Genomic DNA, 14218 nt, shown 5'->3' on the forward strand with positions numbered 1-14218 from the left:
ACCTTGGTTGGACCACACATGGCGCGGGGTAAAAAGTTCTGGTTGCCACATAATTAAGAGGATATATGGGCACCGGGAAGGGTGAAAGAAAGCTTTATCAAGATGATACTAGAATGGAGGTGTTTTACTTATTAGGAAAGATTGAAGAGGCTGAATGTTGAAAAGATAAAACTTAGGGGTAATTCTGTAAGAGGTCGAAAGTGTTTAATAGGGTAGATGGAGAAGATGTTTCCAGCAAGGCGGGGGGAGGGGGGGGGGCAAGACTAGGGTCAATCAGACCAAGCTCAAGAATGTCCTACCAAGATACCACCAACATGTCTCCTGTTCCACCAGAGGCCTAAACATCCTAGACCACTACTACACAAATATCAAACATGCCTACCGCTCTATCACCCGCCCACACTTTGGCAAATCAGTCCGCAAGGCTGTGCTCCTGCTCTCAGCTTACAAGCAAAAACTGAAACGGGAGAATCCGTCAAAGAAAGCCATGCAATGTTGATCTAAGGAATCTAATAATCTCCTGTGGGACTGCTTAGAAGTTTAACAACACCAGGTTAAAGTCCAACAGGTTTATTTGGTAGCAAAAGCCACACAAGCTTTCGGAGCTCCAAGCCCCTTCTTCAGGTAAACTTCTTACTGTGTTTACCCCAGTCCAACGCCGGCATCTCCACATCATGACTACCATCGGCACCGCAAACTGCCGGCTCCAAGTGGAGAGGATCTCCAAGAAGATCGCGCATATCAACACAGACACCTGAAGAAGGGGCTTGGAGCTCTGAAAGCTTGTGTGGCTTTTGCTACCAAATAAACCTGTTGGACTTTAACCTGGTGTTGTTAAACTTCTTACTGTGTTTACTCCAGTCCAACGCCGCCATCTCCACATCAGGGCTGCTTAGAGTCAGCAGACTGGTCAGTATTTAAAAACACTGTGACTGGCATGAATGAGGGCGCCGCTACAGTGTCTAACTTCATTAGTAAGTGTGTAGAAAACTATGTGCCAAAGAAGCAAATCCGCATGTTTCCCAACCGGAAACCATGGATGAGCAGGGATATCCACTGCTTGTTGAAGTCCAGGTCTGAGGCATTCAAGTCAGGTGACCCTGACATATATAAGAAAGTAAGAAGTTTAACAACACCAGGTTAAAGTCCAACAGGTTTATTTGGTAGCAAAAGCCCAGATTGCCTAGATCCATTACAGTTCGCCTACCACCACAACAGGTCCACAGCAGACACCATCTCCCTGGCCCTGCACTCAACCCTGGAACACCTAGATAACAAAGACACCTGTCAGACTCCTATTTATCGACTATAGCTCAGCCTTCAACACCATTATGTCTATGAAACTCATCTCCAAACTCCGTGGCTTGGGGCTTGGCTTCTCCCTCTGCAACTGGATCCTGGCTTTTGCTACCAAATAAACCTGTTGGACTTTAACCTGGTGTTGTTAAACTTCTTACTGTGTTTACCCCAGTCCAACGCCGGCATCTCCACATCATATATAAGAAAGCCAGGTATGATCTAAGGAGATCCATCAAAGAAGCCAAAAGACAATACCAGACCAAGCTAGCATCCCAGGCTAGCCACACGGACCCCTGCTGACAATGGCAAGGTCTGCAGGACATAACAGGCTACAAGATGAAGGCATGTAAAATCGCCAGCACCAACGCACCCTTCCCTCATGAGGTGATGAGGGAATGTATTCTATGTCCGTTTTGAGCAAGAGGTCAGCGAGAGCATGCCCTCCACCCCGGAAGCCTCAGATGAACCTGTATCTGAGGTCACCATTGCAGATGTCAGAGCAGTCTTCACAAAGGTCAATCCTTCGAGAAGACCGGCCCGCATGGGGTACTCAGATGAGCATTCAGCTAGTGGGGGTTTTTGCAGACATCTTCAACCTCCCTTTACAACTATCTGAGGTCCCTATCTGCTTCAAGGAGACGACCAACATCCAGGTACCAAAGAAAAGCCAGGCAGCGTGTCTTAATGACTATTGCTCTGACATCCATCATTATGAAGTGCTTTGAAAGGTTAGTCATGGCACACTCAATTCTGGCCTCCCAGATTGCCTAGATCCATTACAGTTCGCCTACCACCACAACAGGTCCACAGCAGACACCATCTCCCTGGCCCTGCACTCAACCCTGGAACACCTAGATAACAAAGACACCTGTCAGACTCCTATTTATCGACTATAGCTCAGCCTTCAACACCATTATGTCTATGAAACTCATCTCCAAACTCCGTGGCTTGGGGCTTGGCTTCTCCCTCTGCAACTGGATCCTGAAGTTCCTAATGCACAGACCGCAATCAGTAAGGAGGTAACAACACCTCCTCCACGATCATCCTCAACACCGGTGCCCCACAAGGCTGTGTCCTCAGCCACTTTACTATCCTTATACACCTATGATTGGCCAAATTCCCCTCCAACTTGATTTTCAAGTTTGCTGATGACACCACCGTAGTGGGTCGGATCTCAAAGAATGATGAGACAGAGTACAGGAAAGAGATAGAGAATCTGGTGAACTGGTGCAATGACAATAATCTCTCCCTCAATGTCAACAGAACGAAGGAGATTGTCATCGACTTCAGGAAGCGTAGTGGAGGATATGTCCCTGTCTACATCAATGGGGGCGAAGTAGAAATGGTTGAGAGCTTCACATTTTTAGGTGTCCAGATCGCCAACAACCTGTCTTGGTCCCCCAATGCCGACATTATAGTTAAGAAAGCCCACCAATGCTTCTACTTTCTCAGAAGACTAAGGAAATTTGGAATGTCCACAACTCTCAACAACCTTTACAGATGCACCATGGAAAGCATTCTTTCTGGTTGCATCACAGCTTGGTATGGCTCCTGCTGTGTCCAAGACCACAAGAAACTACAAAGGGTCGTGAACAAAGCCCAGTCCATCACTCAAATCAGCCTCCCACCCATTGACACTGTCTATACTTCCCGCTGCCTCGGAAAAGCAGCCAGCATAATTAAGGATCGCACGCACCCCGGACATACTTTCTTCCACCTTCTTCCATTAGGAAAAAAGATACAAAGGTCTGAGGTCACATACCATCTGACCCAAGAACAGCTTCTTCCCTGCTGCCATCAGACTTTTGAAAAGACTTACCTTGCATTAAGCTGATCTTTCTCTATATCATAGCTATGGCTGTAACACTACATTCTGCACTCTCTCCTTTTCTTCACTATGAATGGCATGCTTTTTCTGTCTCGTGTGCAATGAAAAATACTTTTCACTGTATACCAATACATGTGACAATAATAAATCAAATAACATCAAATCAAAATAGGGGTCATATGATAGTCAATAATTTAATGGGGAATTCAGGTGTAACTTCTTCACCTCAAAGAATGGTTGGAATGTGGAAAAGTTACCACAAGAAATAGTTAAGCCAAAAAACATAGATGTATTTAAGGGAGAGGTAGATTAATACTTGAGCAAGGCTATAGGTTATATTGGTAGGGTTAAATGAAGTAGGATGGGGACAGGCTCTTTTGGAGCATTGAACACCTCATGGACCTGTTTGGATGAATTGTCTTTCTGTTTGGTAAATACTATTGTGACGTTAGTGCACCTTTAAGATTGTTTTTGTACATCATGTTTTCTGCAGTTGTACGCAAGCCTTTTTGGCTTCAGTTGGTTTTTTTTTCATTATGGCTACCAGCTTGTCTGGAGATGTCCGTTTATTGCCACTTCAATTGCTTAAATGGGGTCTGTTTATTTTAACTCTAGGGTGTTTTATGGTCCTGCATTGTTAGGAGGACAGTCATGTGTTTTTCAACAGTTTTCTTTTTCTTTTCCAGTGAGTTTAAGGTTTTGTTTTCTGTTTTAGTTTTAGAAGGGGCATCAAACTGAAAAGCCTTTCTCTCTCTCTCTCTCCCTGGTTTTGGAAATTCTGCTGGTTAGCTGAAAGCAATGCATCTTGCCTTACTGAAGGAAAGATTCTACTGTTGGTGCCTTGACCAGAGTCTACCTAGGGTTCTGGGATGCTGTTCTGACTTCTAACTGTTCTGGGTGTGTCAAGAGGACTGCTAGAACCTACAAGACTGTGAGTTTTCAATTCTCCAAAGGACTCAATTCCAGTATCACGTGAGCATTAGACTTTGCTGTGTTGAATTTGTTTAAAGGGTTTTGTCCATGGAAGGTTTTGGTTTGATTGGAACATCTTAGATATATTTGTTAAGGGTTATACATTATCGTGGTTGTTTTGTTTTTGTTTGTAATTGATAAAAGTTATTGCTGATTTTCATTCCACATATTAACTATGTTCTTAATTAAACTTTGTTTGATAAAAGCTCCCTAGTGGGTCATTTGAATCATAACTGAAGTGAAACATATCATGCTTATCCTAGCCAAATTCAAGATGCAAAACTTATGATCCAGGTGGGCTCCATAAAACACTTTGGAGTTTTTGACCTGACCATTAATACTATGCACTATGTGTTATGTAATTAAATAACAAAAGTCTATCAATTTCAGTTCAGAAATTTTCAATTGATCTAGCGTGAACAGCCTTTTGAGGGGGAATTCTACATTTTCACTATCTTTTATGTGAAGAGGTAGAAAGGGAGAAATTATTTCTATCTATCCCATCAAACCCTTTAATCATATTAAACACCTGAACTAGGTCACTTTAATATTCTATACTCAGAAGCCTATTCTATGAAACCTGTCCTCATAATTGAACCTCCTTTGGTCCATGTATCATTCAAGATGAAGCTGCAATGTATCCACTCCAAGTCCATTGTGTGGAATAAAGTGTGCTGTTCACAATTGAATGCAGTACTGCAGAAATGCTCTAATCTAAGCTTTATTTAACTGTGGCAGAACTTCCCTCTCTTTAATCTTAGACTCCTAGTTTAAAGACATTTCATCAGCTTTAAAATTATTTTGTGCAACTGTCCAATAGCTTTTAATGATTTTAGTATGTGGACCCCCTAAATTTCTCCGCTTTTCCACACTTAGTAAATTCTTACCATTTAGAAAGTGCTCCAGCCTATCTTTTTTTGTCTAAAGTGGTCACTTCATGATGTCCCACATCAAACTCAATCTGCCACAGTTTTGCCTACTCGATGTATCATTATCCCTTTGCTCCCATTTACACCACCTACTGTGCCATCTAATGTAGTGGTGAGCAAATGTGGAGATACTGCTCAAGCTAAAACATTGGTAATTAGAAGGGAAAGCTGAGGCCCTAGTATAGATTCCCGGGGGAACTCCATTAGTCACATCCTGCCAATCGGAGTACTGTACTCTTGGTCTCCTAACTCCTAAATAATATACTACCTATGTCAATAGGTTGCTTCCAATTTCATATATTTTCATTTTTTCCAAGTCGTTCGTTGGAACCTATTGATTGCCTTCTGGAATTTCAGATAAATAACATCAAACATTCCCTGAGCTACGAGACCTCCTTAAACAAAGGCCCAGACACTCAGTGGTTTGGCAGGGTGGGGGGGGGGGGGGGGGGGGGAGATGCCTTGATATAGAGGCCCTGCAGGGGTGGGGGAGCACCTGATGTGGGAAGTGGGCCTTTAAGGAGGTGCCCCGCCCCCGTTCCCATCCAGAGCCCAAGCAAGGTGACCAGTTGGGATACCTTGCCCCTGAATTCCCCCCACTAGCTTCAAAATTGAGGTCAGGTGGAAAGTGGCCTCTTAGAGCCTCACCCGATCCACATAAAGTTGGGGGCAGGAAAGGTACCCAGGGAATTTTACATACCCTCCACCCCCCCCCCCCCCCTCCCAACCCACCCCCACATCCCTCCAACCCCCCAACCATAATGAAATAAATTTCTCTCTAATAGAGTTGTGTGAAGTTACTAAGTTTCTGAACTGGTTTGTATACTTTGTTTGATGCCTTTAGTTGATTAAACTCGTGAAAAAAAGCAAGGAAATGTATATCGGTGCAGAAAGCATGCTTTATTTCTCAATCAGAAATACAATTTTACTTTTCTAAATCTCAAGGAGGTTCAATAAAATTAATTAAACACTACTTATTTCTCTAAAGTTACTGCACAGGGCATTAAAATGTTGGAGCACAAAGGTTTTTTTGCTTCAATGTGGTTAATTTCTGTTACTTATGCCCCTAAAACAGATAATATGAAATAAAATTCTACAATTACCACACAAAGTCAGTGCACCCCAGGGTAAATCTGAACCTCCTTGAGTTAGCACTATTTCCACATAGAAGTACTTGAAACGGTTTGCCGAAATGAGGGTATGGCCAGGTTGATGTATTTTTCATTCAAACTATCCAAGTAGTTCCAATGTTGGAAACAGTGCACATTAAAGATGGTAATACAAAGTAATGGCCGCTTGTACTTTGTATTCATAGTTAACCATCTTGTCTGTGTTAAACAGTGATATGACATAGTCGGTTCATTGGCTAAAGTCTTGTGGTGTTATTTGCAGGAGGGTATATGTAAATAGCATCACAGACATAGCCTTCTAATTCCACAAACTTGTATTGCATGTATCTAGGTACAGTGCATAGTATCATCTCTTGGGTGTAGGTTGTCTTCAACAGGGAGCCTCTCCACCTGCTGAGGTATTCTTAGACATCAACATTATGTTGAGGTACAAGTTTTAGTTCCAAGTTGAACAAGGTAGTCGTCCTATTCAAACTTTCCCCTGACAACTATCAGTTTCAAAAGTTCCATTAAAAATCTCATAAAACACAAGGTACAAAACTTCCATAACCGTTTAGTTCGGCTATATACAGTATGTACATGTCACAGAAATTGGTTAAAAATTCCTAAATCCATGTGCAATAATCGCATAATGCACAATCTACCATTTGTTCAGATATTGTCTAGTCTGGTATAAATGCACAATGTCACGTTAGGTAAAAAAATATGTAAAATAATATATACAGGTCAGAAATTCAAGTTCATAACAGTTAAGGTATCTATTTTGAAGTTTAATTTATGTGTCAGCAGATTCAGATCTTTATACTGATCTGATTTTAATATTTACAGTGGCAGAATCCGATCCAAATTCATTTGAGAGTCTTAGAGTGTAGCGCCCTGCATCATTTTCTTTGACACCTGTGATAATGAGTGTTGTTAGATCATCTGTTGTTTCAATGTGGAATCTGCCACCATCCTCATCGTCAGAAAGAGGTTTTCCCCCGCGTGACCATTTTACTTCAGGCATAGGATCACCAGAGAAAGCACAGGCAACTGTTAGAACCTTTCCTTTCTCAATAGTGATATCTGATGGTAAAGCTTCAATTTTAGGAGAAGATCCTGTAAAAAAAACATACGGTAAACAAATTAGTTTCTCTTTCCAGTATGTTGGTACAACTGGATGCCACTAATAGAAAAGGTCATTTTTTAAATGTTTTGGTAACATCACCTTTAGTAATACCAGTTATCATTTTGCCAGTACTTGCTTCTAGATGACTCATACTGGAATGCTCCATGAAAGAGCTGGAGCTCATTGATAGTTTTGATTCTTTAAAAGATGACATGCTACTTGAAGACATGCTGGCAAATTTAACTTCAGTCATGCTGCTGCTGGCCTCTTGTTTGGTCATTTGCATTGCCTTGGAAGAGAAGTGTTCCTGTGCCTTGGCAGAGAAATGTTCCTGCATGCTGGCAGAAGCACCTGTCTCCAGAACTACCATCTTGGAAGGTTCTTCAATTAGAGCTGTGGAGCATAGCAAACAGATATGATGCATAAATGGCCTCACTTTTAACATATGGGAAAGGTATAATCATTAAATGAAGATCAAAATCTGGGTCCTACTTGAGTGTGTCGTACATTGTTTGCTGATAGACCAAATAAAACATTGAAACATTTGCATCTAGTTTATATTATAAAAAATGTAGATTCACGTTAAAAATATTCAATTACTTGCCAGACCTTTGCTCAACAGTGTACCGAAGAAACTCAGGTTCAGGGTAAAAAAAAAAGTCAATATTAATCAGATGTACAGAAAATGCAAAAAAGTGCAATAATTAATTTAAGGCAATAGCATACCTAGTACAATTAAAGATGCTGTTGCAGAACACTGCCCATGGAAATTCTTTGCTGTTACTGTATATTTTCCACTGTCAGCGAATGCTGCACTCAGAATTTCTAGGGTGTACTTATTTTTCAAACGACTCACTCTCAAATTTCTTGAAATTGCAATCTGAAATATGAAACAAGTTCCCTTTCGTCATAAGCCAAAGAACACAGTAAATAATTTGATTTGGAGAACCACATAAATGAATAGCAAACATAAATTAATAAAGTACTCACAGGATGATTGTCTTTCATCCATTCAACCTCTGGAGAAGGATCTCCTGATATTTCACAAGTAAATGTCACACTTTGTCTTTCATTAACGTTTTGGGACTTGGGCTGCACAGTGAATGCCGGCGCATTTGATTGTTTCTTCTTAATTGTTAAATCAAATTGACATTTAACTCTTCCGTGCTCGGTTTTTGCTTCACAGGTGATTGTGCCTTCATCTCTAAAGCTGATCTTTTTGATGGTTAAAGTGTGGTCATTTCCAGATACACCATATCGATAATCTTCTGAATTGATTAGCTCCAAACCATTTGAGATCCATTTCACATCAAAAGCATTTGGTATGCTTGCCTTAAGTACAGCCTTCTGGCTATCTACAGCAGTCATTTGCACCCGCGTGGTTGTAATTTCTGTGGATGATGTTTTAAGTTCTTTTTTCGCAATTTGTTCCTGAACTACCTCTGTTTTTCCATACGATTTAGCAGCTTTTTTCTGAACTTCAGTTATTTTGGCCACTTTAGCAACAGTGCTTTTGAATACTTGACCAACAAAGGAAAAAGTGGTTTTGGAAATGCCTCCTTCACCAGTGATTTCACAAGTGTATTCTCCTTCATCAGTTGCATTAATTCCATGGATACTGAGATTGTAGACACCATTAGCAGCATATTCCAATTTGTAGTGACTGTTTTCCTTTACTTTACGTCCATCTTTGAACCAAGTCAATTCTTTCACATTCAGGACTGTGCTCTCAACTGCGCACGTGAGTTTTACTGTACCATCTTCAGCAACTTCAGCTTTCAATTCTCGAGAAATCTTGGGTGGAGCACTTGCAGGGATCTCTACTCGTTCTGCTGAAGGTGTTCTGAGAGTTGGAGGTGACTTAACTCTTGGAAGAGAAGTGGCGGGTTCTGGTGATTTGACTCTCTTAGTTCTCATTGTCTCAACGATACCTGATTCTTTTGCTCCTGCTCTGCGGATAGTCAGAGTAAACTGTGCTTCCTGTTTGCCTTCAGAATTTTCTACCACCACTGTATAGCTTCCTTCATCAGAAGATTGAACTGATGAAATTGTAAAGGTAGATTTATACTGTGTTGTCATAATAAATAGGCGTTTGGAGGATGCAATTCTTCGCCCAGCATGCATCCACGTCACAGTGGGTGTTGGCTCACCGTCAATGCCACAGGAAAACCTAACAGATTCTCCCTCTGCTACTGTGACTGACTGTGGTTTTGTTACTATTTTGGCTGGAAGAGTTTTCTTGGCTGCGTAAGCTGATCTTTCTTTAGAAGCATGCATTTGAGACCTGATGGATTCCCTTACTTCCGATTCTTCTACTGTAGTTTCTTTCATCTCACTGACTTCTTCAATTTCTGTTGCTGTTTTGAATGAAGAGAGTTGATAAAAATCAGTCTTCGTCAGTTCAGGTACAAGTAATTTTGGTTGCTGCTCATCTTTACGCCGAGATAGGTAGGTAAAATAGTCACCTCCCGTAATATCTAGTGTTGCATAGTCAGAAGCCTCTCCTTTGTAATTAGAACTAACAACACGATAGGTTCCACTATCTTCAGTTTGGCAATCCCGGATTTCTAGTGTTAGGACACCATTCATGTCAGTAAAGCGGTACTTGTCACTCTCCTGAATTTCTCTACCATTGTGGTACCAACTAATTTCAGCTCTCGGCTTGGACAGAACATTTAACGTAAATCTGGTATTTTGACCACAGGGGATGCGGTGAGAACGCATTCTCAAAGTTACACGTGGACAATGGTCAAGACTGAAAGGCTGTTGAGTAATAACTTCATATTTTCCTTCTGAAGTCTTCTGAGACTTTAGGGCAGTTTTCATCGATTCATAGCGTGAAAAGATGTCAAACCTGGCAGTCCTTTCAAAACGTGAAAGTGAGCTCTCTCGCGATACTGGACTTGGTGAACGGGGACGTGTTCTCTCTGGTGTGGGTGATCGTCTTTCTATGCCTTCGCTTTCAAATTCTGTTCGGCGTGGTCGAGTTCTGATTAGTTCAGATACAGGTCGCATCAATTCAATGTAAGTTGGGGAAAGCGATCTTCTTCTCCTAAGAAGCCTTGAGACTTCAGGAGATTCTTTGCGAACGTATCCCTTAACTTCAAAACTTTGTTGTTGTTCTTCTTCTTCAGATTTTGTCACGAAAATCTCTCTTTCCCGTCGACTTTTGATCCTTGTTTTTTCCTCATGTTCCATATGCTCAAGTTCTTTTTGGTAGGCAGACAATCTCTGGACTGTAGCAATTGGTCGAAGCAACTCATCATCTTCTCTGTCTTCCATCATTCTTTGCTTTTCTTTTGGTGGCTTATAAACAGCTTTGTCATGACGCTGCCGGAGGTCAATAAAACTTGGGCCAGCTTCATGCTTGGAAGGGATGTGATATCCTTGGTATTTGACATGTGTTCCCTCCTCTCTTGCTGTAGCTAACTGTCTGTGCTGAAGAGCTGATAACTCAAAACGTGGCGGGCTGCGCCTTGGAGGTGAAGCAGAAAATCCTAATTCAAGTTCCTCCTCAAGACGCAATCTTTCTTCCTCTACTCTCTTCATCGAAAGGTACTCGTCAACAGGGCGGAGCAAATCATCATCTGACAAATCACAAAGTGATCTCCTCCTTGGCCTGTAATATATTTCATACTCAGGAGATGGTGTGCGCCTTCGAGCAGGTCTAACTGTTTCAAGATCATCTTGTGACATTTTTGGTATACGCCATTTGGGCTTATACTGATCAGTAAAGCGTGGCAAAGGCATGACATAAAACTGCTCCCATCTGGAGAGACGGATTCGTTTTGGTCGTTTTGTTACAATTCTCTCCATGGGTGCTGGCATTTCATATTGGTCTCTCAGTTTCTTGTACCATTTCATGTCAGATAATGGGACAAATTGTTTGATCTCTTGATTCTCTTCAATTGCACTTGCTGCATGCACACGAGGTTCTGGAATATCATAGGGCATACGAAGTCTCTTTTCTTCCTTTTGTTTTTCTACTTTGGAAATTTCATATTCACCTTTGACGTTCTTGGTGCTGATAGCTGGTTTGTACATTATTGCAGCTTCTCGCAGAGCTTCCTTTGCTACGGCTGTCAGTGGAACGGCTTCAACATTTGCAAGAATTTCAGCCATTCTCATTGTTTTGTTAATTTGTTTCTCAGCATGTCGCTGTCGTTCCTCCTCATTCTCATACTGACGCTTAACGTAGGTCATGCGTTCAACCTTTAGATAGGCCTGGCAGCTCGTAGATCCAGCGCTGTTGGTAGCAGTAATTCTGTAAACGCCAGAGTCCTCTGGTAATGTATCTCTTATGTGCAAAACATAGTAGTCTAAACCTTCATGGACAAATTCAATATTTGGAACAAATGCCAAAGCCTGTCCATCTTTCTCCCATTTCAGAGCAGGAGACGGTGTGCCAGACACCCTACATTCAAAACGAATGCTTTGGCCTTCCATGCACTCTGCGTTTGCCAACAAACGCTTAAACATGGGTCTCATTGTGGTATCTGCTGCAGGTGGGTGAGGTAATACTGTTAATTTGGCTTTGCAGCTGTCCTCACCATATCTATTGCGAGCTAGTACGGTGTATTCAGCATCATCGTCGTTTGTTAGATTGTGGATGATCAGTTGATAGAGGCCTTTGTCAGAAATAAAAGTATATTTTTTGTCATCTTCACCAGGTTTGATCTTCTGTCCAGATTTCAACCAAGTTACCCGTGGGTCAGGGTGAACTGTTATAGTGACACCAAATCTGACATCTTCTCCAATATATGCAGAACGCTTGTACAGAGGCAATGTAAACTCTGGTGGCCTTTCAAGGAGTCTCATAGTATCCACCTTACGTTTTACTTTCTTCACTGTGCGTTCCACATAGAATTTACGCATTTCTCTGACACCATTCACAAACAGCTCTGCATAGGAGCTATCTTCACCATAGTCATTTACCACTTTGCATCTGTAGGTACCATCATCTGTCTTGTTTAAGTCTTTAACATAAATTGTTGCCAAACCATCTTGGTAGGTAATTTCATATTTATCACTGCATTCCAGTTGCCTGACACCAAAGTACCACGTGACTTCGGTAGATTGATCATAATTTTCTATCCTGCAGGAATACCTAACATGGCCACCTTCTTCAGCAGAAGCGTGCATTATTTGTCCAGTAAGTGGGCCAATTTCAATTGGACCTATCTTAACCTTAGCAACTGTAACTCCCCTTTGAGCTCTAACAGCTCCACCAGAAGAAATTCGAGCTACAGAAACAACAACATTTAATTCTTTCTTAACTAGGGTTTGATAGTATCTTCTATGTCTCAAAGTCTTAATCACTTTGGTGCTCATTTTTTCTGTCTTCTGTTTCAACCATGGATGTTCAAGAGCATCAGCAGCTGTCATCCGAGCCTTCCTGTCTTTGACCAACAGGCGATCGATAAAGTCTAGAGCTTCAGTGGTGATATCTTTGAAAGCTTCATCCTGAAAGTTGTATTCTGCTCTAATAATGTTTTCCATAATCTGTTGGTTTGTTTCAGCAATAAATGGATTTAGACCGCTAAGAAGTACATACACAAGCGCACCGACTGACCACATGTCAGTAGCTGCACTGACCACATCATGTTGATGGAGTTCAGGTGCTGCATACTCTGCAGCAGTGAACTGGATTCTAATGTTGTCACCAGGTTTGAGTTGTCTGGCCTGTCCAAGTTCAACAATCTTAAGAAAAGAGCTCTTTCTTGTGGTGTAGATCATATTCTCTGGTTTGATGTCAAAATGGCCGACATTCTGACTGTGTAGAAACTCAAGTGCTTCACAGATCTGGCGGGTGTAGATAATAATTTCCCTTTCGTTCAGTTCAAAGTTGGTCGTATTGATGCGCTCGAAGATGTCAAGGCCTGAAATGAACTCAAAGACCATGACCAGTTCTTCAAGGCTCTCAAATGATTCATGTAGCCAAAGGATATTCTTGTGTCTCGCAATATTGAGAATTTCAATCTCTTTCTTCACCAGCACCTGATCAGCACCCTTTATTTTAACAAACTTCGCCATGTATGTTTTCTTACTGGTGTTTTTAATACACCGATGAACAATACTAAACTGTCCACGTCCCAGCTCTTCAGCAATTGAGTATCGACTGTGAAGTTCCTTAATAGTGGAATGGGTAGCTTTGCTTTTGGTAATTTCGATTGATTCATCAACCTGTTCATCGTAGTTAATAACTCTTGTCTTATCTTCTCTAGTGACTATAGGATCGGTTGGCTCTGATGGCAGGCTCTGGCCAAACTTGTTCTCAGCAATCACACGGAACTGGTAGCTGGTCTTGCCGAAAAGATTCACAACAGTGTAATGAGTGTCACGTGACTGTGCAACTCGAATCCACATCTCCGCAGTTGTTGCACATTTTTCAATGACATAGTTAATGACTCTGCTTCCACCATCATTAGCTGGAGGATTCCATGTTAATACAACGGAATCACGTGTAATGTCACTAACTTGAATTCCTCTTGGCACGTCAGGCACATCAGCCACATCCAATTCAACTGTTTGTTGATCTATACCAAATCGATTCTTGGCACATACAACATAGAAACCAGCATCTTGCCTGTCAACTCCATTGGGGAATACAAGAGATGTAAATGATCTTGTTACTATTACTTGGTAGTGACCATTATTATCAATAAGATCTTGACCCTTCTGCCATGTGATTACTGGATCAGGTCTGCCACTGAAAGGAATTTTAATGCTTATTATTTCACCACGGAGAGCGTGAACTGCACCCATGCCTTCCAGTTGTTTGGGTAGATGAATCTTGGCAGGAACTGGAAACAAAAAAAAGTTTTAAAAATAAATATAAATATTGAAAGGCAGCAAGTTAATGTAAAACAGTGAACTTAGCAGGGGTAAAGTTGGTCTCGCGAACAAATGCGAAATAGTGTATAAACAGCCTGTTTTTCACTCCATCCAATTG

The 14218-nt window shown here is 41.5% G+C and overlaps 1 protein-coding gene across 1 annotated transcript in view; it reads right to left on the reverse strand.

Moving 5' to 3' along the window:
- Window positions 1-5907: 5907 nt before the first annotated feature.
- LOC144503721 (titin-like) overlaps window positions 5908-14218 on the reverse strand; it is a 350880-nt gene continuing 342569 nt past the window's right edge. The window contains exons 274-277 of the mRNA XM_078228491.1: window positions 8257-14069; window positions 7993-8146; window positions 7366-7659; window positions 5908-7256 (exon numbers count right to left, since the gene is read on the reverse strand). Coding sequence (XP_078084617.1) covers window positions 6958-7256; window positions 7366-7659; window positions 7993-8146; window positions 8257-14069 — 6560 coding nt within the window. The 3' untranslated portion in view covers window positions 5908-6957. The remainder of the gene's footprint in view (window positions 7257-7365; window positions 7660-7992; window positions 8147-8256; window positions 14070-14218) is intronic.

This window comes from Mustelus asterias, chromosome 14, assembly GCF_964213995.1.
Source record: "Mustelus asterias chromosome 14, sMusAst1.hap1.1, whole genome shotgun sequence".
Taxonomy (NCBI): Eukaryota; Metazoa; Chordata; class Chondrichthyes; order Carcharhiniformes; family Triakidae; genus Mustelus; species Mustelus asterias.